The sequence below is a fragment of the Ostrinia nubilalis genome, chromosome 5 (genome assembly GCF_963855985.1).
Source record: "Ostrinia nubilalis chromosome 5, ilOstNubi1.1, whole genome shotgun sequence".
NCBI classification, from domain to species: Eukaryota; Metazoa; Arthropoda; class Insecta; order Lepidoptera; family Crambidae; genus Ostrinia; species Ostrinia nubilalis.
Genome location: NC_087092.1, coordinates 13,251,225 through 13,278,002, shown reverse-complemented (window position 1 = coordinate 13,278,002; position 26,778 = coordinate 13,251,225). Strand labels below are relative to the sequence as shown.

The window sequence follows — 26,778 nt, the reverse complement described above, 5'->3', positions numbered from 1 at the left end:
ACAGGACAGTTCAGTATTTTGGAACTATAGCTAATTTATTGTTTGAGACGTCTAATTTGGATGGAAAGACGGATGTCATGATGTCTGATTAAAAAATTTATGAAGCTTGAAACTTGAATTTCGTCCAAAGAGAAATTTAAAAAAAATATTTTTTGTGCTAATGACAAGTCACAAATTCTGTTTAATAACGAGAAAAAAATAAAGAAGGATCTTGCTTTTTAACATCCAAATAGGTAGGTAGTTCTAAAATACTATCGAATACCAGGCCAGTGATAAAAGATCCGATAGTTTATGTAGCATATTTTAATAAAGATAATTTTGTAGCTGTTAGTTCTACGTGGATGTTAATATTATTGCCGCTTCCATTAGCGCTGTACGGGGCGATGCATGCTGCCAGGATGAAATTGAATTCATTACTCCATTATTAGTGAACAACCCCAACTTTGTATTGATTTCAAAGTTCATGTTAGACCAAAGAAATTGTATTTGGGACTATATTTACTTACTTTGCTAACGCCCGTATTCACAAACATTACTATGAGTTCTCACAGTGCGCGTGGACGCACAGGGTGATACACGAACCAATTGCAGACCTCTATTAAACGCTGTGCGTTCGATTTGCTGCTTCACTTATGTAAGCATCGTTTGTGAATACGGGGCGTAAGCTGCGACGTAACATCTAAATAATTATGCACCTTGAGTAAATAGAGATAAAAACCAAATTACTGTGTTTTATTTTTAAAACCAATAAGTCACAACGCAGCGTAAGTAGTACGTTAACCTACAAGGTGGACAAGACCTCATAAAGGTAGCAGAAAGGCGCTGAATGCAGGCGCGATATGGAAATCATTGGGGGAGGCCTATGTTCTGCAGTGGACGTCCTGTGGCTGAAATGATGAAGATGATGATGATGATGAAGTCACATTATAGATCATCCAACTAAGTATCACCAATTACCTAACCTGATACGTGCTCGTCGCACTAATTTTTCCCCAGTGCGATTAGATTTTGCCATGCAGGAAGTTTTGTAGTCTGGTAGGTACACGAACAGTGAACACTACAAATTACCAGCATTATAATAATAATAATAATAATAATGTTAATTCAGAAGTAACTAACAATTATATCTACACTTCAATAGTAAAGAAGGCTTGTAAAATAAAAAAGCGTATGCTTATAGTATAGCGTACAAAATGTCGTCGTACATTATGGATATCCAGTTTACACGTAATAAGGCAGGCGAGAGCAGCGCACGAAGGATTTCCGCCTTATAAATTATTGAAGCTCCTTGTAATTTGATTGGAAAAGAATTCTAGCATCTATTTATTGGAAATATATCGAGGACGACTTCAGTGCTGACTTCAGTACTTCAGTTATATTTTATGTCTTCGGGTTTCTTTTAGGTATATGATGTCTTAAAAAAAAATACATTAACTACAACTGGTGGCGGATTTTAAAATAAATTATTATGGTTGTTACTTAATTTGTAGTTGGCTCAGCACAACACATCACAAAAGAAGGTGAGATAGTGTTATAGAATCAAGTACTTATCAATCAGACTTATTGTTTGCCAATTTATTACCAAGATTCATGAATGGATTTAGAGGTTTGGGTTTAAAAATGTAAGAAAAACAACAGGTAGAGTCACTTCAGAAGGTAGGTACTTATTTTTTGCTCATTCATTAAAAAGGATAATCACTTAATAATAGAACCTTGTGATATAACGTCCTGTTAATAACCTTTAAGGCCCTTGTAATAAGATCTTAAATCTAGAGCTTAAAAAGCTTTGTACAGCCTCGACTCTTTCTCACCCGTTGGAGTAACTGGAGTGATTAAGAGCTTTTTTAAACTGAACAAGACATGTTTCCTACTAAGTAAACAGTAGTTTCAAACTTCAGCTTTATTTTTAATAATGAACGTACCATTAACCACTCCAATAGATTAAACAAAGAGAGCTTTACTTTGAATTGGAAGACAATGGATAAATTATATTGTACCTACTCAATAGTAAATCGGCATGAATGCAGCTTTGCCTTTGTGAATATTGTAGGTTCGTATAGAATTAAACAATAGGTAAATAGTAAGCTTTATTCCCATTCATTTCAAATCAAATCACATCGTTTATTTATTAAGTAGGATACCAAAGAGCACTTTTATACGTCCCAACCTTACCACTGCTTCGGGACCATAATTTGGGCCAGTGCTGAGAAGAAGCAGCACAAGAAACTCTGTCACTATTGTCAGCATTCAAGTTTTCATTACGAAAATTCTAAATTAACTGTGGCAAATAACACAAATCATTAGGTATGTAGCCACAGGAAGTCTTAGTTAGTATTAATAGAGATAGGAATTCTTAAAGGCATCTTGATAATAGCTAACACCTAAGGTCGATCTATTACACCCAACCCTTAAAAGATAAACTAAAATCAACGCAACCATAAGAGATGAGAATGGACTATGAATAACAAGTTTAAAAGCTTCAAATTCAAAGACAGTATTTCAATTGTCCCGTGCTATCCCGTCCCAGCCCAAGACCTGATGATGTCATTTCCGACAGGTTATTGCGTCCCGTATCGGGAAATGGCGCAAGCCACGTAATGGAATCACTCCAATAAGCCCCTTGGAACACGGAACGAACGCGCGAGTACTCAAAAGTAGACATTAGGGGCTATAATGATATGAGAGGAAAGTCAAATTATTTTTTATGAATTTTAAGTTTATTATAGCCACGATAGCCCAACGGTGAAGTGGTCGGATTGGCCGACTCGAGATCCGAGGAACGCGGGTTCGAATCCCACCGCCACTCGAATTGTGGTGAGCCCACACGTAACACAAGCTTATTTAGCTTACCACAAGGGGCTAACGGGACTATTAGTAATTTGTGCAATACAAATTCCTAATAATCTTTAAAAAAATGTAAATAAATTGGACATTGGAAACTTGGTCCCAAACTAAGCATAACTAAAAATGTCCTAGAAGGTAAGGTATTTATTGAATCTTAATTTTTTGGTTTGTTTGTTGGTGGTGGTGATGGATAGTTGTCTTAGTACTTATGGGTTCTATCGATACTGTTCTGTAAATTAGGTATGCTTTTAGGGATCAGTTTGGGACATTATTATGGAATTCAGCTAATTGTAATTTTTGCAGTTCATTAATGTAAAGGTCAATCACTACCACTATCACTACATCACTACATAGTTCTAAATCAAATTCGCTTTCCACTGTCTGTCCCTATGTAGGTATGCTTAGATTCTTCAAAAGTACTTACGCAACGGATTCTGGTACAGATTTTTTTAAATAGATAGAGTGATTCAATAGAAAGGTATGTACGAGTATACTTAGCACCCGTGTGAAGCCGGGGCTGGTCGCTAGTTTGTTATAAAAGAATATAAAATGCTTTAACAAAATAAAACTAAACATGAATTTGTATAACTGGTTACAATGATAGCCATAAATACAAGAGACATCCCAACGCATAACCAGACACCACCCGGAAATCAATCATGCGTACTTACTTTTTAAGTGCATACGAATTCCGAATCATACATTATAGCCGTTTAAGTGGCATCGTCGATTTATTAATAGTGCTCTAAATCTAGCCATGTCAATATCATTGGCTGTCACAGGCCTAGGATTCCTAGCTACGACAGAGTAGGGGTGCTCAACAGTTTGATTTATATCAGCTTTAATTCAATTTATTTATACAAAAATACTTAGATCTATATTTTTCTTAAAGGCAATTTAATTGATTACCTACGTAGATAGTTAACCAATAATGCCAAAACACTTTTTAAAACGGAACACGTTTTGGCTAGGGAAACTCATAACATTTGTTTTCAATTAACTGTTATTTTAGAATTTTTATTGCTTTCATATCAATTAATAGTTAATTAAATTGGCTAACTATAATGATAATAATTCAGTGAATGCTAGATAAATCCATGGGATAATCACGCTGGGACAGTTAATTAAATGTATTTTAAATGGTTGATGGTGTGAACAACTTTTTTGATTTTTTTTTTCAAACAACTGCTACTTAACCCATTAAATAGATCTATTTTTTTACTAAATTAAAAAAGTTAGATGATTAATATACATCAAACACACAGCGTCTAAACACAACAATTTGCTGATTTGTGCATTAATTAATTAAATCACAGTTAGTTAGCACTCACATAGTACAATCATTCAAATTACTGCCCAATCCGAAAATCCCTCTATCAAACTGGTAAACACTGGTTAATACTGGAAATATCCGACAAGCGGCGGCTCTACTACAACATCCCGCTAAACCAATCAGCCATGCACGAGATTAAATGGCCCAATCTGATTAAACCTGGGAATTGTTTACTAAATTTAAAATTTTGTAGCTTCAACACAACAATAACGTAGTTTGTGCTATTTAGGCAAAGTACCTATTGAATATTAAATTAATTTTAGGAAAGAGGGTTTATGTGTGCCGTAGCTACAACATGATTGTGGATATGACTCAAATAGTTTTTTACAAAAACATGCATGCATTTCAAAAGAATCGACATGAAATTTTGTATTTCGTATACAAGGGGAGTGGATGAATAAATTAAATCATAAACGTGTAAGTAAAGCTACCTGTATCAAAAATTGTGTTTTATACTAGTGAAACATTTAACGGAGAAAGCACTTATGAAATTGAATAGCGGGACCGGCGCTAAAGCGGTTAAAGCGGAATTAATTTAGCGTTAATTATGCAAATGTTGCGCACCCCTGAAATATTCTACCTAGGCGGAAAACATCGATGCCGTGATATATAAACGGCCTACATTCAGAAAATCTGGATCAAACTGTGATACACAGACTGAGTAATCAGTGCAATTCATTAATTATTAGCTAATTAATTCAAACAAATTAAAATGGTTGGTGTTGTTTCCTTATAAGGATTTTAAGTTTATTAGTTTGAATTTGTGGTTAACGTGGTGTTTTTTGTTACATGTGCGGTTAACAGGATGAGCTTGACAAAACCCAGTTGCAGCGTAAGTATTTTTGCTATTTTTAATTTTTTTGGGTAAAGCAAAAATTTGTAATTTTCCAAACTTTTAACAAACAAATGAAAAGAAATTTATGTAAATAAAAGCAATATTAAATTACAGAAATATTTTTATTAATTTAGTATGAGTGTTGTGACCTATGCACTGTTTTCAAAGAAATAAATACAATTAAGTAAAACAAACATTGTATTTTAGAATCAATTAATTATCATTTTGATCAGGGAAATAAATAAAAACACTACAATAAAATTCTACTCTACCTGTTTCTTTAAACTGAAAATAAATGGGTTACTTATAAAGAATTTCCCTAATATGAATTCATCTGCTGCAGTCCTCAAGAATGCCTTCGACGCTTTCGACCACGAGAAGAAAGGCATCATCAGCACAGACATGATCGGCACCATCCTGGAGATGTTGGGACACGAGCTGGATGAAGACACGCTGAAGGATATCATTGAAGAAGTTGATCAAGACGGTAAGTCATTTTTTTTTTGTAAGACTTGAAAATAATAGATGCTTTAAGAGAATTTCACAAGTTGTAAATATTGAAAAATCTTTAACTTTGGACTCACAACAGTTCCAAAGTACAATTTTTCAAGAGCTCTACATAGAGTCGTGCTTTTTGCAATAAGCGCCATCTAGCTAATTAAGTACTGAATATCTACCCGACGGTAGAGTTTTTGAACTGAGTTTTACGTCGTAGTGGGTGTGGAAAAACTACACGCAAAAGCTGATAGATGGCGCTGCAAGTCGCAAAAGCTGTACAGACGATTTTAAAAAATAATAATGTTTTAAACATTTTAATTCATAAATTCATTTACCTATTTACAGTTTAGATGCAGTTTGTATTTTTATTTCCTTAAATTATTCCATAGGCGTTTACAAAGCTGTAATATAATAGGGCGTGCTATGGCTATTTTTATTTCGATTTTTTTTTGCAGATTTATGAAATTAACTATATAAAAGAATATTAGAACATTAATTTTGTTGTAAAAAATAATAAAAATAAAAAACAAAAATTATGCCTCTCCGTGACAATGCTATTGCATTGCCGTGACCAGGATTCGAACCTGGGTTACTACGGCCACAACGTAGGGTCCTAACCACTAGACGATCACGGCTATCGAGGCTTGAAGAAAGACGGTGAAATTATGTATTGGTTTTCGTTTGCCAAAATCAAATTTTTTAAGCTTTTGTTAGAGGTAGAGACAGAGATTATTTTGTAAATTAATTCAAACGACAATATTTTATTTCTATATTTTCTAGTTACATCATGAAATTTAAAACCAAATGATTTACTCTTATTTAGAGAAATCAGACACTTTGAAATAAATAATTTCATAAAATTCTAGGTTCGGGAGAGCTGGAGTTCAGCGAGTTCTGTCAACTAGCAGCTAAGTTCCTGACAGAAGAAGAAGAAGACGATGAGGCCATGGTCAAAGAACTGAAAGAAGCCTTCAGATTGTACGACAAAGAAGGTACCTACTTACACTGTTTTAAAATCATGTAGGTAAGGGCTTATTACAAAAAGGTAAACGGGCGTTGAACATTTGCTTAAATTGACGTGTTTAACGTCTTTTCAAGTTTTTTTGTAATAGTTCACACCAGTAGAGTTCACTAAATAAGACTACTTTTGGTTATTATAATATGGATTACCTATTTGTAAATTTCTATTTTTTCATATTTTATGAACACGTGTTAAAACGTAGATATTGTTGTCACTTTGCCGTCTCTACATAAAATTAGCGATTTTCCTCAGGTAACGGTTACATCACGACAGACGTACTGAAAGAAATCTTCAGAGAGTTAGACAACACTATCACAGCTGATGACTTGGACAACATGATTGAGGAAATTGATTCTGATGGTTCAGGAACAGTGGACTTTGAAGGTACTTATTTTAAATAATTCATAAGTTTATACAATAAATAAATATTATGATAGTTACTTGAAAAATTGGTAAATCATATCCAATAATTGACTGATATTTATTTTTCGGCTAATTATTATTAGTTATCAATTATTTTTGTATGATTACAAAATTATTTATGTGCTATTTAATAGTCGCCAGGTAACGTTAAAATATCGACGTTTTGAAATTTATTTTTTTGTATAAAACTAGAACTAAAAAACAGTTATTCAACAAATAAACAATATGATAGGTATGTACTTGAAAAATTGGTAATCAATCCAACTGACTGATATTTATTTTTCGGCTAATTAGATATCAATTATTTTTGTTTTTCAATTTATTGAAGTATATTAGATACGATCAATATAATTGTATACTTGACTAATTTAAACTTATCATTAAGACAAGCCAGAGTCACAGTAAATGGGTACCTTACTCCCCTTATTACAAAAAGTTAGACTCTGTTTGAACCCTGGTTTAAATTGACATTTAGTATGGAAATGTCATTTTAAACCAACGTTCGTCCCGGGTTTAACTTTTTTGTAATAAGGCCCTTGATAAGTACATTTACACCATCATTATGTCTAACTTAAATTGTTTTTATCTTTGTTTCAGAATTCCTTGAAGTAATGACAGGAGAATAAACTAACCTAGGATTATTTTACTTATTAATTATTGTAAATAATTATTTATTTTAGTTTTTAAGGCTCGACCAAAGTACCTTTTCGAAGTCGTCAATGTATTGTTGAAGGAGTTCAGAGAAATGTACTTTGATGATTATTAAGTTAAAATTAAAATAAGATACTTAACAGCTACGCGTAGCTGATATTTTAATAATTTTAATGAAAATCAATTAAATAAGTCAGAGATATAATTTGTTTCATTCTTTATATACACTATTACCTACACACAAAGGATAAAATTTATAAAGACGTCGGATGAATTACTGATTAATAAAATTAAAACGGAAATAATTAAAACAATTTAAAATATTATAAAATAAAATGCTGTTTTAAACTTAATTGAAACAAAATACTGACATTATTACTAGATAAGTCAATTCCTAATGTCAATTACTTATTTATATTTTTACTATTTCTCGTGACTTTAATAATAATATTTTTCCGATCGGCCTATCAAATTAATAAACTTATTTATTATCTAAGAACAACTTACACAATAACATAATCAAAGAATACAATAAAAACAGAAATAAGGAACTATCGGACTGATTTTATTTATGGTCTTTAATGAACTGGTGTACTTATTCTGTCTGGATAACTTTTTTCAATAAAATACTATCTGGACTTTCAATTGGTAAAATAAGTTTATTTTAAATTGCCTGCACAAAATATTTTTTCTCTTCAATAATGGTATGACAAAATTATCAGAAGAAAATAAAATATTATTTTCATATTATTTAATAAGTAGGCGAGTCCTACTTAAACTACCTATCTATCACATAATAATATTAACAATGCAATAATATCAAATGAAAAATCTGATGATTAAGATAGCATTTGTTTTAGAGTTTAAAATAATAATTTAAACAGCTTAGCAGTTTGAATAAAATCAAATATATATTTATCAATAAATTATTAGATAATAAAAGGGGAAAGCAATGTTATCGATGAGCTGTTACTTACCGGTCAATCATTTTTTACTAGTTCCCAATAATAAATTATATTGTAGTTATTTAACATACGAGTAACATACAACGCGAGATACAAATTGGGAGCAAAATATCAGTCTCCATTCCTGTAGACCCGGATTATAAACGTTTAAAAACATTTAACTAAGTAGGTACCTATCTATAAAGATCTTTTCAAGCTTGTTTGTCCATTTTTTCATGCTCACCTATTACCTAATCACCGTAGTTTGGCGCTACGTAATTGGTGTGTTAGTTAAAACAGTTTATTATTTCAATCATCACTCACGCTGCCGCTGGTGCTGTAATTATTTATATTGTTGTATTAAATTAAAGTCTAGATTTCGGACTACTTACTTATTGTCTGCGCCCGACATTCTTTTGTGCTAATTTCAGCATTGCGTGATTCTGATCACATAATGTTTCACAATGTAATTATTCCGACAATTGCTCTGCACCCAGAACGTGACTGTATAGAAAAGATAACATTAAACGTTTTTAGTTTTGTCACAGCAAGGTGCTGTGGTAAACATTTGCATAAAAAGTTCTGATGGATTTCACTTCACTCAGCCTAGTAACTAATATGTTACCTGCGTCTAAGTTATAGTTTCTAAAGCTATGAGCATGATTGAATCACTCAAACATAATAATGACACAGCTAAAAGTACACAGCTGATGTGTTTTTGTTTTCTTTATAAAAATTAATGAAAAAGATAACCAGAGGGTTTTTTGTCAAAGTGGCCAGTGTTGAGGTAAGGTACCTTTGTTAAAATGTCATTACAAAATAGTAGTGAAATTAATATCATGGTCTAAGCCTCAAACAATGCCAGCTATTTTAAAATGTATGTGTTCTATGTCCTTGTTTTAATATTTTATTTTTTAGAACCTAGTTTTGATTGCAATAAATTTTCTTTTATGATTTTAACTCATTAAAGTAATTGTAAATATCAGTTGGCTGATTTTCCCTAAGGGCAAAAGCCCTTTTATGTGTTACATACCCAGGAAACCGCACGGGAGCGAAAGTTTGGAAACTGTGGTTTGAACTAATGGCCAAGGGATTCTGCGGTTAATACGTAAACCTGACATGCCTTCCTGATATTTATAATGTGAATCATTCGTACTGAATTGATTTATGGTTTACCTAAATTGATAATCTTGCGGTGAACATGCATTCAAGAAAAGATTGCGCGAACGCAAGGGGCACTGATGGCAGAATTGTAGAAATGCTCGAGTTGGTAAACAGTGCAAAACAATTAACTACTTGATGGACAGATGACTTAGGTGTTGCGAAAATATTGCAAACACTAGGTATGTAATTCACACATAATCACTTGTAGTACGTTTTTAATGAGGAAAGGTTTTCGGAATAACGAATAAGTGTACAGCCTTTACTACAATTACTACTAACAGTCATCCCAGACTTCGTTCATCCTGTCAAGTTAATCGAAATAATCACTGAGATCTCTTATTTAGTATAGAAATATTTATTATTTAAGTCGGGCTTAAATCTATACTTGAGTGTCTATAAAGTCTCTAGCTTCGTTTCATAATTTGGGCCTGAGCAAACTGAGTTCCGTTTGACACCATAGCATTTTAACGTGCACTTGACTAAACGTGTTTTGTGATAGGGTAATTTCCAAACACCCTTTATAATTAAGATTGCTAAAAGATGGAAGCATTAAATGTTCTATGTACAGTAGGGTGTCCCAGGCTAGTAGGGCGAAAATTTTTTTTTCGATTTCTGGTACGCATACCCTTTAGTTTTTTTCTATTTGACCCTAGCAACTAAAATATCAAATATTATTAGTATCGGATAACTATAACCCGTGCCGACTTGACGTCAAACTTTTACCAAAATGTTTGTAGGTATGAAGCTGTATAGGATACTGTAGATTGTGGAACTTAACATTTGTTTAGTAAATACAACGCTGTTTTAGCTGCATATTATTTTAATTAAATATCTATTATTAAAAAGATGTTAATAATTCGTAAATTTTCTTTTGAAATATCGTTTTTACAGTCAGGATCTGAATTACCCTACTGACTACCTGAAAGTGTTATTTTTAAGTAATTTATAATTTTATTGCTGTTGTTCCTACTTAACAATGATTTCGCCATAAAAGTTGTACATTAATTTAATCGATCTTTTCGCTGTATCAAGTTTTTAGCGCATTGAAAAGAAGCATAATTAGATCATGGAGTAGGACTCTCGTTCATGAAACTGTCAGTTTGTTTGTTGATTGAACAAGACTATGCTTTTGATTAAAACAAAGTAATAAACAAGACAGCCACTCCATCTATCAAATACCTTAGATGCCGACAAAATTTTGGACTCTAAAGCTATTTTTGAGATGGTTTGCTTGCGTTTTTTCTTAGACTTTTCATGGCCATTAAAAACAAATATCCTCAAAGGTGCTTTTACCGTAAAAATACATTGCAGCCATGGATTGGCGTCTGGCATGTAGCATAAACAAGCAGACGTCTAAAAAAGCTAATTTACCCTTGTTAGGAATTTTAAATTGAGAGGTTAGTAACAAAATTTTAATGAATTAATTGCTCTCGCCATCCATCGCGCTTGATGGCACCTAGACGCCGAATCTTATTTTTTCTATCTGTCAGAGAAAGCTCTCGTCAGTATTTACGTGCCTTTTTCTAATAAATATGTAATGCAAATTCATTTCATGCCTTCAAACAGAACTACCAAAACTACTCCATTAGAGGGAACTTTGAACCGGTAATTTGATGTTTTATAGCCCACCCTATTAAAAATATTCCTTTTTTTTAGAACTGTGTAATTGCACTGACATGTTGGCTGAATGAAAATAATGCATTTACGAATTAAACAAACAAGTAATAATAGGCACTTCGATACTTTACCTCCCGCGCGGCCAAGTAAAAAGTACTGACATTATCGATGCAAGTCGGCACGGGTTGCCGTGGTTCTAGGTATACAAAATTTTATATATTATTGTTTTGACACGATTCAAACATAATTAGAGGGTATGCGTTGAAAAAAAAAGACTTTGATTTTTTTGGGACACCCTAATGTACAGCACATCATACTTCACATTTTTTATTGCAATATAACTTCTATTACAACTACTTAAGATGGTATAATATTTAACTTAATGTGCTGTCGTATGTTTATAATATAAAAATATCTAGTTATGAGTCCGCTTACACAATAACTGTTGCATTATTTCCCTTTGGAAATTCGGTGAGAAACAACTATTAAATGTGTTCACAAATTGGACACGATGTCTTGTAACAGTTCGTTATCAAAATTTAATAGACCTGTTAATAATTAAATTTTAAAACAAAGTTTGGTAATCCGGACCGTTTCCGAAACTCATAGATTTAAGTATTTCTATTTTTAATTATATTATTATTTTAGAAGATATCGTAAACGAGTTTTGGAATTAAAATATAAAATACATATTCAAACAACATGTGAAATACAAATTGGTCTTATTATAGTCTTTTTCACCTAAGATGATCCGTATGACACTTTAAGGTTATCCATATTACGCATACTACATACGCAGAATATTCTTGAAAAAATATTTGTATTTTATCAGCAATATAATAAAAAAATAATTAACTACTTGTCTTGAAATATATAGTAAAATCTGAGTCTATTGATTATATTTTAATTAAATACGATGTAAAAATATTTATTATTTAATGTACGCAATGTGTGAAACGGAATAGATTTAGTGCTGGGGTATTTGTTGAATAACAAAATCGATTATTTCCGCGGTTCATTAATCGATTGCAGTGAATACTAAGTTATTAAAAACATCACAAAAATCAACTATATTTTTCGATTGTTGACTTTAATAAGCGCATTGAAAATAAATTAAAGTTTTTAATTTAAAGAAATAGAACCAGTACTTTTTAGGAATCGTTTTTTTGAACATGAAGTCTATGGAATTTGAATATTATCAATAAAAAATGTTACAATAATATTTGTAATTAAAAAAACATGTTTTTTGTTAAATAACACCTATACAAAATATTTATCTAAAAGTAGGTTTTACTAACTCTTAGAAAAAAATCGATAGATAAATCGCTATGGTTTAGTTATGTGACATCTCTATAACTTTCAAACTCGAAACGTCATACGAATCATCTTACGTGAAAAAGACTATAAGTACGAGTAATTACTTTAAACGTATCAGTTATAGTAAAAACATTTGACATGTCTTGTAATAATTTGGTCAAAATAACAAGATAGTCTTTTACTACAAATACCTAGTTAATTACAATCATTATCTGTTTAGTATTATTTAATTAATGATCCCGAAGTTATTTTTACTGGTTTTTTTTCACTTTCATGAAGATTGTTATTTCAACACTAACAAATTTGACTCTATCTATTGCAAAATCACACCTACAAACAGGGATGCAACAGTGTGTTTTTATTTACTGTCGTTTTATTTGAGACTGTAAACGTGAAAATGTTGTTTTAATTGCAGACAATCATGCAAACATCTTTTAAAAATTGACATTGATTATAGACTCTATACGTAAGAAAAATATTAATTTACTGTACCCAGCTGGAAAGCAGTTTCGAGACATTGTTTCTGGAAATCTCAATGTATGCTGAGTGTACCTTACTTATAAAAGTAGGTATGATTTCCTTACTGAAAATTTTCTCTCTTTTGATGTTTTGCTAGTGTACTCTTTACCAAATATATAAATTAGGTATGTATGTATAATCTACATTTTAGTTAGTATTGATATCAGTCAAAACTTGTTCACTCATTGCCCAAGGAATTCGCTCCATGCTTGTCTAAGACCAATGCCGAATGTATAGTACCTAGCCGAAGGCTACGCTGTCAACTTGACACGACCTATCAGATTATTGACAGCCGCCTTATTAAAATGTCATAGGGTACAAATTAGAGCACACAGAACCATGGGCATATTCTTATGCACGAATTTGCTATAGAAATGAGGTCATCGGAACAGGAATTAGGGAAAGGGTATAATATCTGAACCCGTCGAAGTTAATCGGACGACCGTGACTGTAGTAGTTATTATTTATTTATAATCACAGACAAAATCACTACTTGATGACTTTTGTCTATAATTAAATTAAGGAATAGGATACAATATCATATTACCTATCGATCTCAATAAGTAGACCGTGAAAGTGTTATGCCAGTCATGCCCACTAATAGTGGATTATACCTGGGTACATAATAAATAAAAAATGCTCCCGTAGCTATTAAATCCTTGGCGATCCTTTAAAGAGATTAAAGGCACTTAGTTTGTTACATAAAAGCCATTATAAATTTATAAAGTGGAGGTAGATATTTCCAATATTGTTAAAATCGCGTTTCCGTTATATCGACTTAGATTTTTAACGAACAGATTATTACTATTAAATCAATAAAAATAGACAGGCTTAAAGATAACTAGCGGTTAGTTGTTTTTATATTATAGTATAGGTAGTAGCTTTCCGCCCGCGGCTCCGCCCACGTGGAATTTTGTCTGTCACAGAAAAACTTTATCGCGCGCGTCCCTGTTTCAAAAACCGGGATAAAAACTATCCTATGTCCTTTCCAGGGACTCAAACTATCTTTATGCCAAATTTCATCAAAATCGGTTCGGTGGTTTAGGCGTGAAAGCGAGACAGACAGACAGAGTTACTTTCGCATTTATAATATTAGTATAGATTAGTTACCTACCAATCGTAAAAATATGACATTAAAGCCCTGGTAATTTATATGCCAATAATTTATAGAACGCAATTTAGAAAAGTGCCGGAAACCATTTATTTTATTTTATTTATTATTTCATTTATATACGTTACCCAAAAAAGACAAATGAAAAATTGACATTTTGACAAAAATAAGTTTATAATAACTAGCGTTTGGCCTGCAGCTACAGCTTGACAACTGGTTGATGAAATGAAGGTCTTACAAGATACCTAACTATTTAAATTGGATAAAAATATATTTGAAGTTATATCATTGACAAGCAAAAATCCAAACGAAAATAACTCTACCAACATTATCACGTGACATATTAATCAGTGAAATTCCACGCGGGCATACTCGCGGTTCGTTACTAGTCGAGCATAAAACCTGCTAACATAGCTTACGACGTTGTTGTCTTAAGTTCATGACAGGGTTACGCAAGAGCTCACCTCTGGCCTAGATATGCCACTCGGCTTAGCGCCGTTCATTCATAAACATACGGCACATGTCTAGCTGAAGATAATAAAGTAGCTCCACTGCCCAACTTTATTATGTTATTATGAAACGATTTTTATAACTGGATCCAAACTCAAGACATTATTATCAATTTGATTATTTACTGCATTCTTGTTCTCGGCCTTTTTAGCCTAAAGTTTAAGTGCCTTAGTTCGTTTCAATCAAACTTTAGTCACGAGTTTAAACCGCGATCTGACATACAGACAGCGCCATCTCTTGGTAGCAAAAGAAACTAAATAAGGTGCCCGGTTTCTCAATGAGTTTATGGAATGTAAACTGTCTTTACTGGATCTCACATTCTTAATCTTAATAACTTTTGATATGAAATACAACAACGCCACATAGGGCCTTTTCATACCCATCTCGTATTGCTTGAACCTGCTCTATCTTATTTAATGGTAGAGAGTTAACAGGGCATAATGTTATCTACATGATAGTCATTGTTTGGGTATCTGTACATACATAATTCATTCATAACGCCCAAAACAAGGTTAGGAAGTTTGTAGCCAGAGGGAAAATTTAACAATGAAATTGTTAAATCTATGTTGTTATATTATCCTACTTTGTTATAAGTAATGTAGATTAAAACTATTGTTGTATTTATTAATATTGAACCCTATTTACCGATTCAGCAGATCTACACTAGTATGTAGTTACGTCTCTAGTTAATAGACAAATCGCTCTATGTCGCCATCTTGTTGTCTGTGGTAATCTCTCTGCAATAAAACTGCGTCTGCTAAATTTAAACTATTTTTATTTAAATTCATCAGGTTATGGGCCCAGGCCACCTGATTTTTGCCATAAAAGTGAACAGTAGAATAAAACAAATAGTTTAACAGTTAGTAAATTGAGAAATACGCAAAAATATTGCAAAAATTTTCACGTGGTTCCATCTTTAAAATTCAGCAAAAATGTCGTCAAATAATACAATGGCGTTAATCGAAAAGCTGACAGGACGAGATAATTATCCCACTTGGAAATTCGCAGTCCAAACATATCTCGAACATGAGGAACTTTGGTGCTGTATAACGGCGAAGGAGCCTGTTGATTCCAGACTTGACACGAAGGCCAAATCGAAAATAATTTTACTTGTACATCCTATCAACTATGTACATATTCAAGAGGCCAAAACTGCAAGAGAGGTATGGAATAACCTCGCCAAAGCGTTCGATGATAACGGTTTGACACGCCGTGTTGGATTGCTAAGAGATCTGATCACAACCACTCTTGAAAGTTGTCTGAACATAGAAGACTATGTGAACAAAATAATGACCTCCGCACACAAGCTAAGAAACATCGGGTTTGAAGTAAATGATGAGTGGCTTGGCACTCTATTACTCGCTGGCCTGCCCGAAGTGTATCAGCCGATGATAATGGCACTCGAGAGCTCTGGTGTAAGAATAACAGCCGATTCCGTGAAGACTAAGCTTCTGCAAGATGTTAGAAACTCTGAGTCCAGTGCATTGTTTGTGAAAAACAAAGGGAATCAGGCGCAGTATGTCAAACAAGGTCAAACTTTCGATAAGAATAAAAGTGGTAAAGGCCCAAGGTGCTTTGTGTGTAATAAATTCGGGCACATAAGCAAAAACTGCAGAAACAAGGAGAAGAAAGACGCAAAATCAAGTGAGAACTCCGACTCTGGTTATGTCGCAGTGTTGTCTGCATCCACAAACAACGACAGTAACTGGTACATTGATTCTGGAGCGTCAATGCATATGACCAAGCACCGTGACCTACTGTATGATGAAATTCTACCTCCGATTTCCACAATAAGAGTGGCCAATGACATGAAGCTCTCCGTAAAGGCCTGTGGTAAGGTGAATCTGAATGTGGTCAATACGCAAGGTAAAATAGAAACCATCCAAGTACAGAATGTGCTGTATATTCCAGAGCTGGCTACTAACCTACTCTCAGTTGGTCAAATCATTAATAGTGGCTGTAAGGTAGAGTTTGACACGCAAGGTTGTAAAGTACTAAACAAGACAAAGAAACAAGTTGCGGCGGCTACCAAAGTTAACAATATGTACAGGCTAAATACACCTAGAGATTTGGCATACATATCTGCTACTACCGAAAATGATTGTTATCTATGGCATCAAAGAATGGCACATTTGAACTTTGAAGACTTGAAGAAAATGTCAGAAAGTACTGGAATAAAATTAGAAAACGCAGATAAAGTGACATGTGTATCATGCATGGAAGGGAAACAGACAAGATTTCCATTCCCTTCAGAAGGTTCAAGAGCAAAAAGGAAGCTAGAACTTATTCACTCCGATGTCTGTGGTCCAATGGAGGTACCATCTCTTGGAGGTGCTCGCTACTTCGTAACCTTCATTGATGATTATACCAGGAAAGTTTTTGTATACTTAATAAAGAAGAAATCAGAAGTATTTCAAAAATTTCAAGAATTTAAAGCGTTTGCTGAAAATCAACTTGATTCGACTATAAAGATCTTACGCTCAGATAATGGTACAGAGTATCTAAGCAATGAGTTTCAAAACTTTTTGAAGAAATCTGGAATTTTGCATCAAACCTCAGCTCCGTACACGCCTCAACAAAACGGCTTAGCAGAGAGAATGAACCGTACATTGCTGGAAAGAGCTAGATGTATGCTGTTAAATGCAAAACTTCAAAAACAGTATTGGGCAGAAGCAATATCTACTGCATCCTACATTACAAATAGATGTCCTACAAGAGTTTTGTCTTTTGCAACACCGGAAGAAATGTGGAGCGGTAAAAAGCCAATTCTAACTCACATGAAGGTATTTGGTTGCGAAGCATTGGTTCATGTTCCAAAAGAAAAATCAAAGAAATGGGATACAAAAGCAGAGAAAATGATATTTGTTGGATACAGTGAACAGACTAAAGGATACAGGCTTCTGGACCCCAAAACGAAAAAGGTATTAATAAGCAGAGATGTGGTCTTTTTAGAAAACTCAGTTAAACAAGACTATGTATTATTACCTTTATCAGATTCGGCTTCAAGAAGAAAAAGTGAAGAAACTGTCATGAATGACACTGTCATTTCTGATTATGACACAACTGAAAGTTTTGATACTACAAAAGATGATTCAAATGATTTCTGTTTAGATGAATGTTCTCTATATGAACCTGAAGAAAATATAGATAAAACAGAAATTATGTCAGGAGTTATTACAAGATCTAAAGCGAGAATGAATAAAATGCAAGGTAATACATATGTATGTACAGATATGTCAGAAGAACAAGTCCCACAAACATACAATGAAGCAATATCTTCAAATGATGCTGCAAAGTGGAAACTGTCAATCGAAGATGAGTTGATGGCACATGAAAAGAACAAAACTTGGCAATTGATTGAGAAACCTGAAGGAGTACGGGTAATTGACTGTAAATGGGTCTTCAGAATAAAAGACAAGCCATCTGGTCCACTATTCAAGTCAAGGTTATGTGTCAAAGGATGTAGCCAAAAAGAAGGAATAGACTACAAAGAAACTTATTCTCCCACAGTGAGGTATGATACTGTTCGAGTTTTACTTTCAGAAGCAGCTCAAAACAACTTTGAGATTGCTCAATTTGATGTCAAAACTGCATTTTTGTACGGAGATGTCAAGGAAGATATATACATGACTCCACCTGAAGGCTTGGACCTGGATACAAACTCAAATTTGTTGACCCTCACACTACACTAGAGAAGAGTACCGGTTCTGCAGACAAGAATATACCATACAGAGAGGCAGTTGGGTCACTTATGCATCTGGCAGTGGTAAGCAGACCAGATATTATGTATGGAGTCAGTCTGGTGAGTAGATATCTCAATTTTTTTGATCATACACATTGGAATGTTGTCAAGAAAATAATGAAATACTTGAAAGAAACCAAAGACTATGGTTTGTGTTATAAAACATCACAGCAGAACCAAGTAGAGGCATACTGTGATGCAGATTTTGCTAAAGACACGTCTACAAGAAAGTCGTTGACGGGATATGTGTTTATCAAAAACGGCGCAGCAATAACATGGGCAACACAACGTCAGCAAAGCGTTGCACTTTCCACCACTGAAGCGGAATTTATGGCTGCCTGTTCTGCGACAAAAGAAGCTTTGTGGTTGAAAAGACTGTTATTAGATATTGGTAAATTCAATCAGGATTCAATTTGTTTGAATATAGATAACCAAAGTGCAATTTGTTTAATCAAAAATATTGATTACCATAAGCGTTGTAAACACATTGATGTCAAATATAATTTTATAAAGGAGAAATATGTAGAGAAACAAATTGATCTCAATTATGTTTGTACTAAGGAGCAATTTGCTGATGTATTCACTAAAGCTTTACCTAGAGACAAGTTTCAGTATCTTAGAAGTAAAATTGGTATTATGAAACTTGCACATTACTAAAACTGTTAATTTTTGGTGAGAGTTATTAATATGTCTTTAAGTTTACTTTAGATGCAAAATGTTATTTGTATTGATTTTAAAGTAGTTATGTTTTAAGAACAAGGGTTCAAATTAGGTGAGAGTGTTGTATTTATTAATATTGAACCCTATTTACCGATTCAGCAGATCTACACTAGTATGTAGTTACGTCTCTAGTTAATAGACAAATCGCTCTATGTCGCCATCTTGTTGTCTGTGGTAATCTCTCTGCAATAAAACTGCGTCTGCTAAATTTAAACTATTTTTATTTAAATTCATCAGGTTATGGGCCCAGTTATATTATGGTCAAAATAAATTTCGTCGTTTATGCTGATTTAAAGCTTTTTACATACAAACATTATTTGAATTTTTTTGTAATCATAAGTTATTAGTTAAGTAATATAAAATGACTAAAACTTACTGACACTGACATTCCATCTTGTTCTACTTGGATCTAGAAAATCTGAGTGTGCAATATAATTACATCCTCTATGATTTTAAACCGGATTTGGATTGATGGAGTAAAACAAATCACGAAACTGGAATCCGTATGGTGTCATTTCCTTTGAAGTTAATAAAAAAGCTTTTAGAGTACCAAATTACTGTTAATTTAACTTGAAAAATTGCACTCGACTTTAACAATGGAATGCAAGGTGATTTCTTAGTACTCAGCTAATTTTGAAAATAAGAAGATACGAGTACGTACCTATTCTTAATTGACCATCTATGTCTAACGAGGCCAGAGCGTGCAGCTTTAACAAAAGCTAAAACAAAATCCTAACTCTATGCAAGCTTTGTGGTAAGCTTTGCACTTTTGCAGGCCTTTTTAGCAAGCATTTAAATTCTCGTAAACATTATTGTAATTTATTTTAAAAAAAATTTTTTTTAAACCTCTATAATGCATTATAAGTCATTAAGGATATTTTTGAGTAATTAAGTTTCAATGCTGCTAATTAAAAAAAACTTCAATAGAGCCATTTAGTTCTACGTTCAATTGTAACTTACTTTCAGGAAATAATATTAATCACAATTGAAGGGGTGAGTGGACAAAGGTCTTAACTAACAAAATGAGTTACGAGTGTTTGAAAATGTTAATCTGCTCATACCACATTTGAATCCTGAAATGTATGAATGCTTGTCAGATAACACCTTTGTTAAGGTTTGACACATAACAAAATTGCGTGTTTTAAGCTCATCAGTCGATTTTATCATCACTTAAAACCTATGTTCATGCAAAAAAGTCGATTCTTCAGTTTTGTCAGATAACACCTTTGTCCACTCACCCCTTCAATTGTGTAAGAATGCTTTGTTTGACTGGTTGCTTTATAAAAAAGTTTTTATTTATTATACTTAATGTAAAGTAGTAAATTACCAACAGCGTCATATTCAGCCAGTCTATTTTCGTCGTGTCCTAAACCGCAAACAGTTATAAAATGGCTTAGTTAATCATTCGACCGTTAAATGCAATTAGTCAATGAAAAAAGTTCATTCCATCAAATCCCAAATAATCTAACGTACCGTGACATACAATTCTAGTTGCCAACGTTCAACAATGAAACGATACTGTGGAGCGTTAAGCTAAAATCCATTGTGTAGCAAGGTGAGTTGCCAAATGTAGAGCGGGGATGCAATGGTATCCGTAAGTAACCGAAACTATTGAATACGGTATCCGAAACATAATGCAGCGTAATTAACTAAAACGATTAGTTGAGTTAAAAGTGTGAAGTGTGTGTAAGTGATCATTATTAACATTACATTAAAAAAAAATCTAACTCTTGTGCCTCTAAGTCACTTACAAACGATAGATTCATTCTGATTACAAAGAAGTTATCACAAGTGTTTTTTTATTTAATGACTTTAAATTTTACGTTTAATTAGCAAAACACATGTGACAATAATTTTCATCTCTCACTCATTCCACAAGACACATGAGATAACTAATATCTTTGGCATAACAGTAACTGTATCTGTATCCGCAAATTCACTCTACCAACAGCAGTAATGCAGAATAGAAACATAACCCGAATTGTTCTATAGAAGTCTGATTTTTTACCTAATCATTTTGTAACGAATACATTAGAAACGTTTAATGGAAATCCAGTTCAATGAGAAAACCGCCCTTGATCAATATTAGGTCTACTGTGTCGTTAACCTATTGGAAGAATTATGCCTTAGTTAGTAGTTAAACGATGCATACTCGTATTTTTTATAAATCTTTGGGTTATTTTCATTTTAATTGTTTTTCTTGTGTTACAGTTTGACCTCCAAGGAAACCCAACTTGTGGCATGTGTGTGAGTAGCCCTAAGATCAATAAATATGGAAACCAATATTATTTTTTATATTTTAAATTAGTCAGAAGTAGGTACGATGCAGTTTGAAGTATGTACCTATTCAAATATTTTATAGTAACGACGAAGATGAGTGACTAAAAACGTGTTACAATATTTCTAACAGAAATACCACATAAGTTTTATACCGGGAAAATGTGTTAATGAACTAGGTTACTTGAGAAAACTTATCTTAAAAGCTTTTAGCAATCTGTAAGTAATACCATAAACTTGGTTAAATCATCGAAAAGTACGGAAGTTTATCCTTCTTGCTACAAGAAAGGATAACGAAATTGCAGGAAAAAGGATCGGTCACTTTAAAGAACATGCAAAAAGACACAATAACTAATAAAACATCTTCAAACATGGGTTTGGGTTTTCTATATCTTCGATATTATAGGGTAAAACTTTACCGGAGCTGGTTTTATAAACCATCCAATTAAATATAGGTAGGTATTTAAACTTAATATTACACATAGGATAGGTAACGATGAAAAGGATTTAGATCCGGTAAAAAATAAACAAATAATAGGCTTATCTCACCTAATACGCCGATTTATGTAATAAAATGAAATATTGCCAGCAAGCTATTTGTATTTTGACCTAACACTAAATAGTTATTGGGCATTACATCAAGTATCTCTAAAATTTATTATTTAAGTGAAAAATAGAGTGTTCCTATGCTCTAACAAGATAATGCTATAAATTACTTCCATTCAATCAATCAACTGCAACAATTGTAAGTAATAAAAAATTACAGCTCGTGATAGGAAGTCATTAACGATTTATTTGTTTATTAGAAGAAAACAAACAATGTAACGACGGATAAAGTTAAAGAAGCTACGTTAGCAATAATTAATAAATTAAATTATTTATTGAGCAGATAAGTAGTATATTGTCCAAGTAATAAGCTCACTATTAACAATGAAACTATTTTTTAGGATTTACTTAGGTATGATCTGGAATCCAATTTATAACAATGAGAATTTATGATATGTTTAAGTTCTAAAGATAGATATATGATGATATTTTTCCTGCTTTTAAATTAATCAGTAGTACAGAAGGAATAATGATAAAACTATACTCAATTCTTAGCGTGCGCGTGTCATCTATAATAAATTTTAATTAAACATCACCACTATTTTAATCAACAAAATTAAATAGTTTAATTCATTAGGCCTTTAGGACTAAAATTTTACTAATTAACAGTCAAGTTTGTCGAAATTTTAAAGTTATAAATTTTTGTGAAATACGTTTATGTATTTGGTTGGTTAAATTTCAATTGAACCCAATAGTAGGACAAAATCTACGTCTGAGATTGAATCGGGTTTCAAGCGTTGATCTCTCTCGTCCTACTCTTTTTGACTGTTGGAAAGTTTTTAATCCCTTGATTAAATAATGTGCTCTCAACTGTAGAGAAGACACTTGAAGGCTTACGTTATAATTAATCCACATATTACGTGACAAACCGGTTTTAAGTGTTACGTCCCTTATTAATATAATGATATTGTTCGAAATAAAAGCATTTATGCGCATGGACCTATAAAAAAAGGCGGACGGAACTCGCGCTACAAAAAAACTGTGACGCAAAATTTTGGCGTTTGTCTATTGTGTGAGTGAATTTAGGGATGCCATGTTAGCTAAAACATTTTACCCATTTATTTTAAGAAAAACATAGATCGGCAGATGTTACTCGGAAATGTAGACAGAATTATTCCGTGCCATTTTAAAAGGATGAAAGGTGAATGCGTTGAGGTAGGCGCGAAATTTAAATGTTCAAAGGACATCATCCACGTTTCATATATTTTTGGTCCAAAATCAAAAGTGCCGGCCAACAAAAAAAAGTTCTGTATTCTGACAGAATACGTCTGCCTTAGCATTTGTTACTATGGCACCAAAGCTGTAGCTCCACTGTGCGTCGAGTATTTGAGATCTAAAAGTCATCGATTATTCATACATTTTTTGTTCAAAATCAAAAGTGTCGGCCAATAAAAAAAAAAGTGCTGTGTTCTGACAGAATACGTCCGCCTTAGCATTTGTTACTATGGCACCAAAGCTGTAGCACCACTATGCGTCGAGTATTTGAGATCTAAAATTAATCGACGATTCATACATTTTTTGTTCAAAATCAAAAGTGTCGGCCAATAACAAAAAGTGCTGTCTTCTGACAGAATACGTCCACCTTAGCATTTGTTACTATGGCACCAAAGCTGTAGCACCACTGTGCGTCGAGTATTTGAGATCTAAAATTCATCGACGATTCATACATTTTTTGTTCAAAATCAAAAATGTCGGCCAATAAAAAAAAAAGTGCTGTATTCTGACAGAATACGTCCGCCTTAGTATTTGTTACTATGACACCAAAGCTGTAGCACCACTGTGCATCGTAGTATTTGAGATCAAAGTCAGTCGTTTCATATATTTTTAGAGCTCAAATACTACGATGCACAGTGGTGCTACAGCTTTGGTGCCATAGTAATAAATGCTAAGGCGGACGTATTCTATCAGAATACAGCACTTTTATTTTTTGGCCGGCACTTTTGATTTTGGACCAAAATGGATGATGTCCTTTTCTTACATTGTTTGCAAGTCAGTGTGTCAGGGTATGTACATAATGTTGATCAAAAATGACATCATCAATATATTATTATTATCTCTGATAGATTTTTTTTAACATACAACCTGACACTGACTTGCAATCAATGTAAGAAAATTTGAATTTCGCAGTTCCACATTTTTGGGAAGGATCAAATTTGCCTATGAAAATATATCCGTCCTTTGAAAGCTCGCAGATTTTTACTGGCCACGGTTTTCACAAATCCTACCTACACCGCTTCAAGATCATAGACAACCCCTACTGCCCCTGCGATGACTCCAGCTTACAGGATATTGACCATCTCATGCGAGACTGCCCAATATTTAGCAGACTCTGGCATGAGCACGAGATGACATGCAACAATTTACGGATTGACCCCTATAAGCCACAACAAATCATAACAAAATCCCAACCAATCGTCACGTTCATAGCCCTCATTAACTCAATAGTCCATCAACTCAAGGGGATCAACAAAACATAGCTTGTAAGCTACGTAGTGTTGGATCTCTCTCTCTTTTCACGTTTGGTAGCAGACTGTATCCATTAGCAGACTGCAACTAAACGCCCTTGGAGCTCAGAACTTTCGAAGTTCAATAAAAACTGTGAGCACATTATTAGGTACTTTAACCAAAATCGAAAAAGTGCCGAAGACAAAAAAAAAAAACTGCAAATGACACTACGTTTGCTTGGGATCCAATCGTTGTCGTTGTTACAATTTCTTATTATTTGAATCCAATCATTTTTCCATATTTCATTTTCATTAGAAAATCTAGTGTACAAAATTTAATAAAAAAGTAATTTTAAAAGAAAATGCCTAGTAATGCCGTAATAAACAACTAAAAAGTCTTAAAATTATAAATTCCCATATTTCGGGTAATTTTCCCACGTAAATAACTGAGAACACTGGCCTTTGACGTATTAATTTTTTCGGGTGAATGACATATGATTTTAATATTTTAATGTTTATAAAATCGGGAAATAAGTGATTGAATTATTAGTTTACCTGTGAAATGTGATTCCTTGACTTTTATTCGTTCGATCAGAACGGTTTTTACACCATTTCACCACAGAAGACATGACGTTATTTGTTTTATTTTTCGCCGCCTAAATGTGTCAACTGTGTGAAGTTTGCACTCGAAGTGGTGTATCAGGATGTGAATGTGTGCGTGCCGGCCTGTACGTACAGGCGAGCTGGTGTATCCTAATGTCACAGTATTTTGTTGATGAGAATCCGTCCGACTTTTTTTATAGGTCCATGTTTATGCGTTTCTGAAAATAAATAACAGTTTTATTGCTCAAAACCTAACTTTACAGTTTTCAAAACAGAATTCTATTTTCTATGAAATAAAATGTTAGCTCACCTGAAAATAAATAACAGAATTAACATTCAAAGCTCTTATTCCGTTTCATTAACCGATTTAAAACAATATTAACATTTTATCGGTAATTTATAAAATACATCTCCATGACACATGACATGCTCGTGTGACATGACATTTTACTCTTAAAGAAAAAATAAACCAAAGACAACCTCAAAATAGGTTTTCTTTACATCTCCCCCCCTAGGAGAGAACAATTATTTTAAGTAATTGTTCATTCATTATGCATTGGGTATAGTTTTGTAATGTGATATAAATTTGATTCCGATTTCTGGTGGCCGGTATCTACTTCATAGATTGTATTTGATATCTTCTTCAAAATTTTGTATGGACCAATTCTCAATTCATCCATCTTCTTCCTATTCAATCGATTTCCGTTCTATCTCCCTCTTCCAATTTATAGTCTTCTCTACGCTGGTCGAATATCTTCTTATTATAATTGTGAGATTTTATTGTGTTTTCCAGAGCTATCTTCCTATCTCTTTCCAGGTCTTCTTTAGTACACTTCGATTTCAATTCTATAGGCAAAATGTTCACATTATCCCCTTCCAAAAGGTATTTTGGAGAAAATCTTGTGACAGTATGTTCTGTCTCATTGTATTTGTCCACACATTTTTGTGCAATAGTACTCCATGCTATTTTCTCACCTTCATTTATTTCCCCTATTCCACTGTAATCCATTGGTCAAATCCATTAATGGATTAGATTCCTCTTCTGGGTACACTTTAGTCCATCGATGGACTTGTTTCCGCATCAGAGTATACCCCAATCCATCAATGGATTTGATTCCGCTTTTAAGTACACCCTAATCCAAGAAATTTTGCACAACTGTTTTTAAAGTAGGAGTAGAATACCAACATCTTTTATCCATCCATTGGATTATACATTTTAATTCGTGATTTATTTTATTGAAATATAAATATATAGATATAGAAAATACGAACTCATTTATTTTTAAAGGGAAAAGCCCAGGTACATAATAAGTAGTGGGCCATTTTCTGGAAGAGTTAAAATGAAATAACTAAGAATTTCAATAATAAAGGGTAAATTATTTTTGTCGTTTCAAGGCTTTAAGTTTTTTTATTTGTTGAGAGAGGGTTGTAATTTGAAATAGCTTTTTAGGGTTCCGTAGTCCTGACAAGGAACCCTTATAGTTTCGATATGTCTGTCTGTCCGAGGTTTTGCTTAAAAACTACTGGCACTAGAGAGCTGTAATTTTGTGAAGGTATGTTTATTTATCACGCCGACAAAACGGTAGAATAAAATTTTGA

At 33.1% G+C, this 26,778-nt stretch overlaps 1 protein-coding gene, 1 long non-coding RNA gene and 1 other non-coding gene across 3 annotated transcripts in view; 1 reads left to right on the top strand and 2 right to left on the bottom strand.

Moving 5' to 3' along the window:
• Positions 1-4,817: 4,817 nt before the first annotated feature.
• Positions 4,818-7,737, top strand: LOC135072277 (troponin C, isoallergen Bla g 6.0101-like). Its single transcript, XM_063966218.1, has 6 exons — positions 4,818-4,892; positions 4,982-5,009; positions 5,356-5,499; positions 6,377-6,502; positions 6,784-6,915; positions 7,552-7,737. The coding sequence occupies exons 1-6, from the start codon at positions 4,890-4,892 to the stop codon at positions 7,578-7,580; spliced, it is 462 nt and encodes a 153-aa protein (XP_063822288.1). The 5' UTR covers positions 4,818-4,889; the 3' UTR covers positions 7,581-7,737.
• The window catches only part of LOC135072278 (uncharacterized), a 42,621-nt gene continuing 21,222 nt past the window's right edge, over positions 5,380-26,778 (bottom strand). The window contains exon 3 of the long non-coding RNA XR_010257391.1: positions 5,380-5,465. This is a non-coding gene — a long non-coding RNA (uncharacterized LOC135072278). The remainder of the gene's footprint in view (positions 5,466-26,778) is intronic.
• On the bottom strand, positions 6,074-6,145 carry Trnah-gug (transfer RNA histidin (anticodon GUG)). Its single transcript has one exon. It is a non-coding gene; the product is annotated as a tRNA-His (tRNA).

Bases quoted from the DNA above. Each gene is read 5' to 3' on its own strand.
- LOC135072277 (XM_063966218.1), top strand. The intron at 5,010-5,355 runs GTAAGTATTTTT...CATCTGCTGCAG, and splicing joins TGACAAAACCCAGTTGCAGC to TCCTCAAGAATGCCTTCGAC. The intron at 6,503-6,783 runs GTACCTACTTAC...GATTTTCCTCAG, and splicing joins CAGATTGTACGACAAAGAAG to GTAACGGTTACATCACGACA.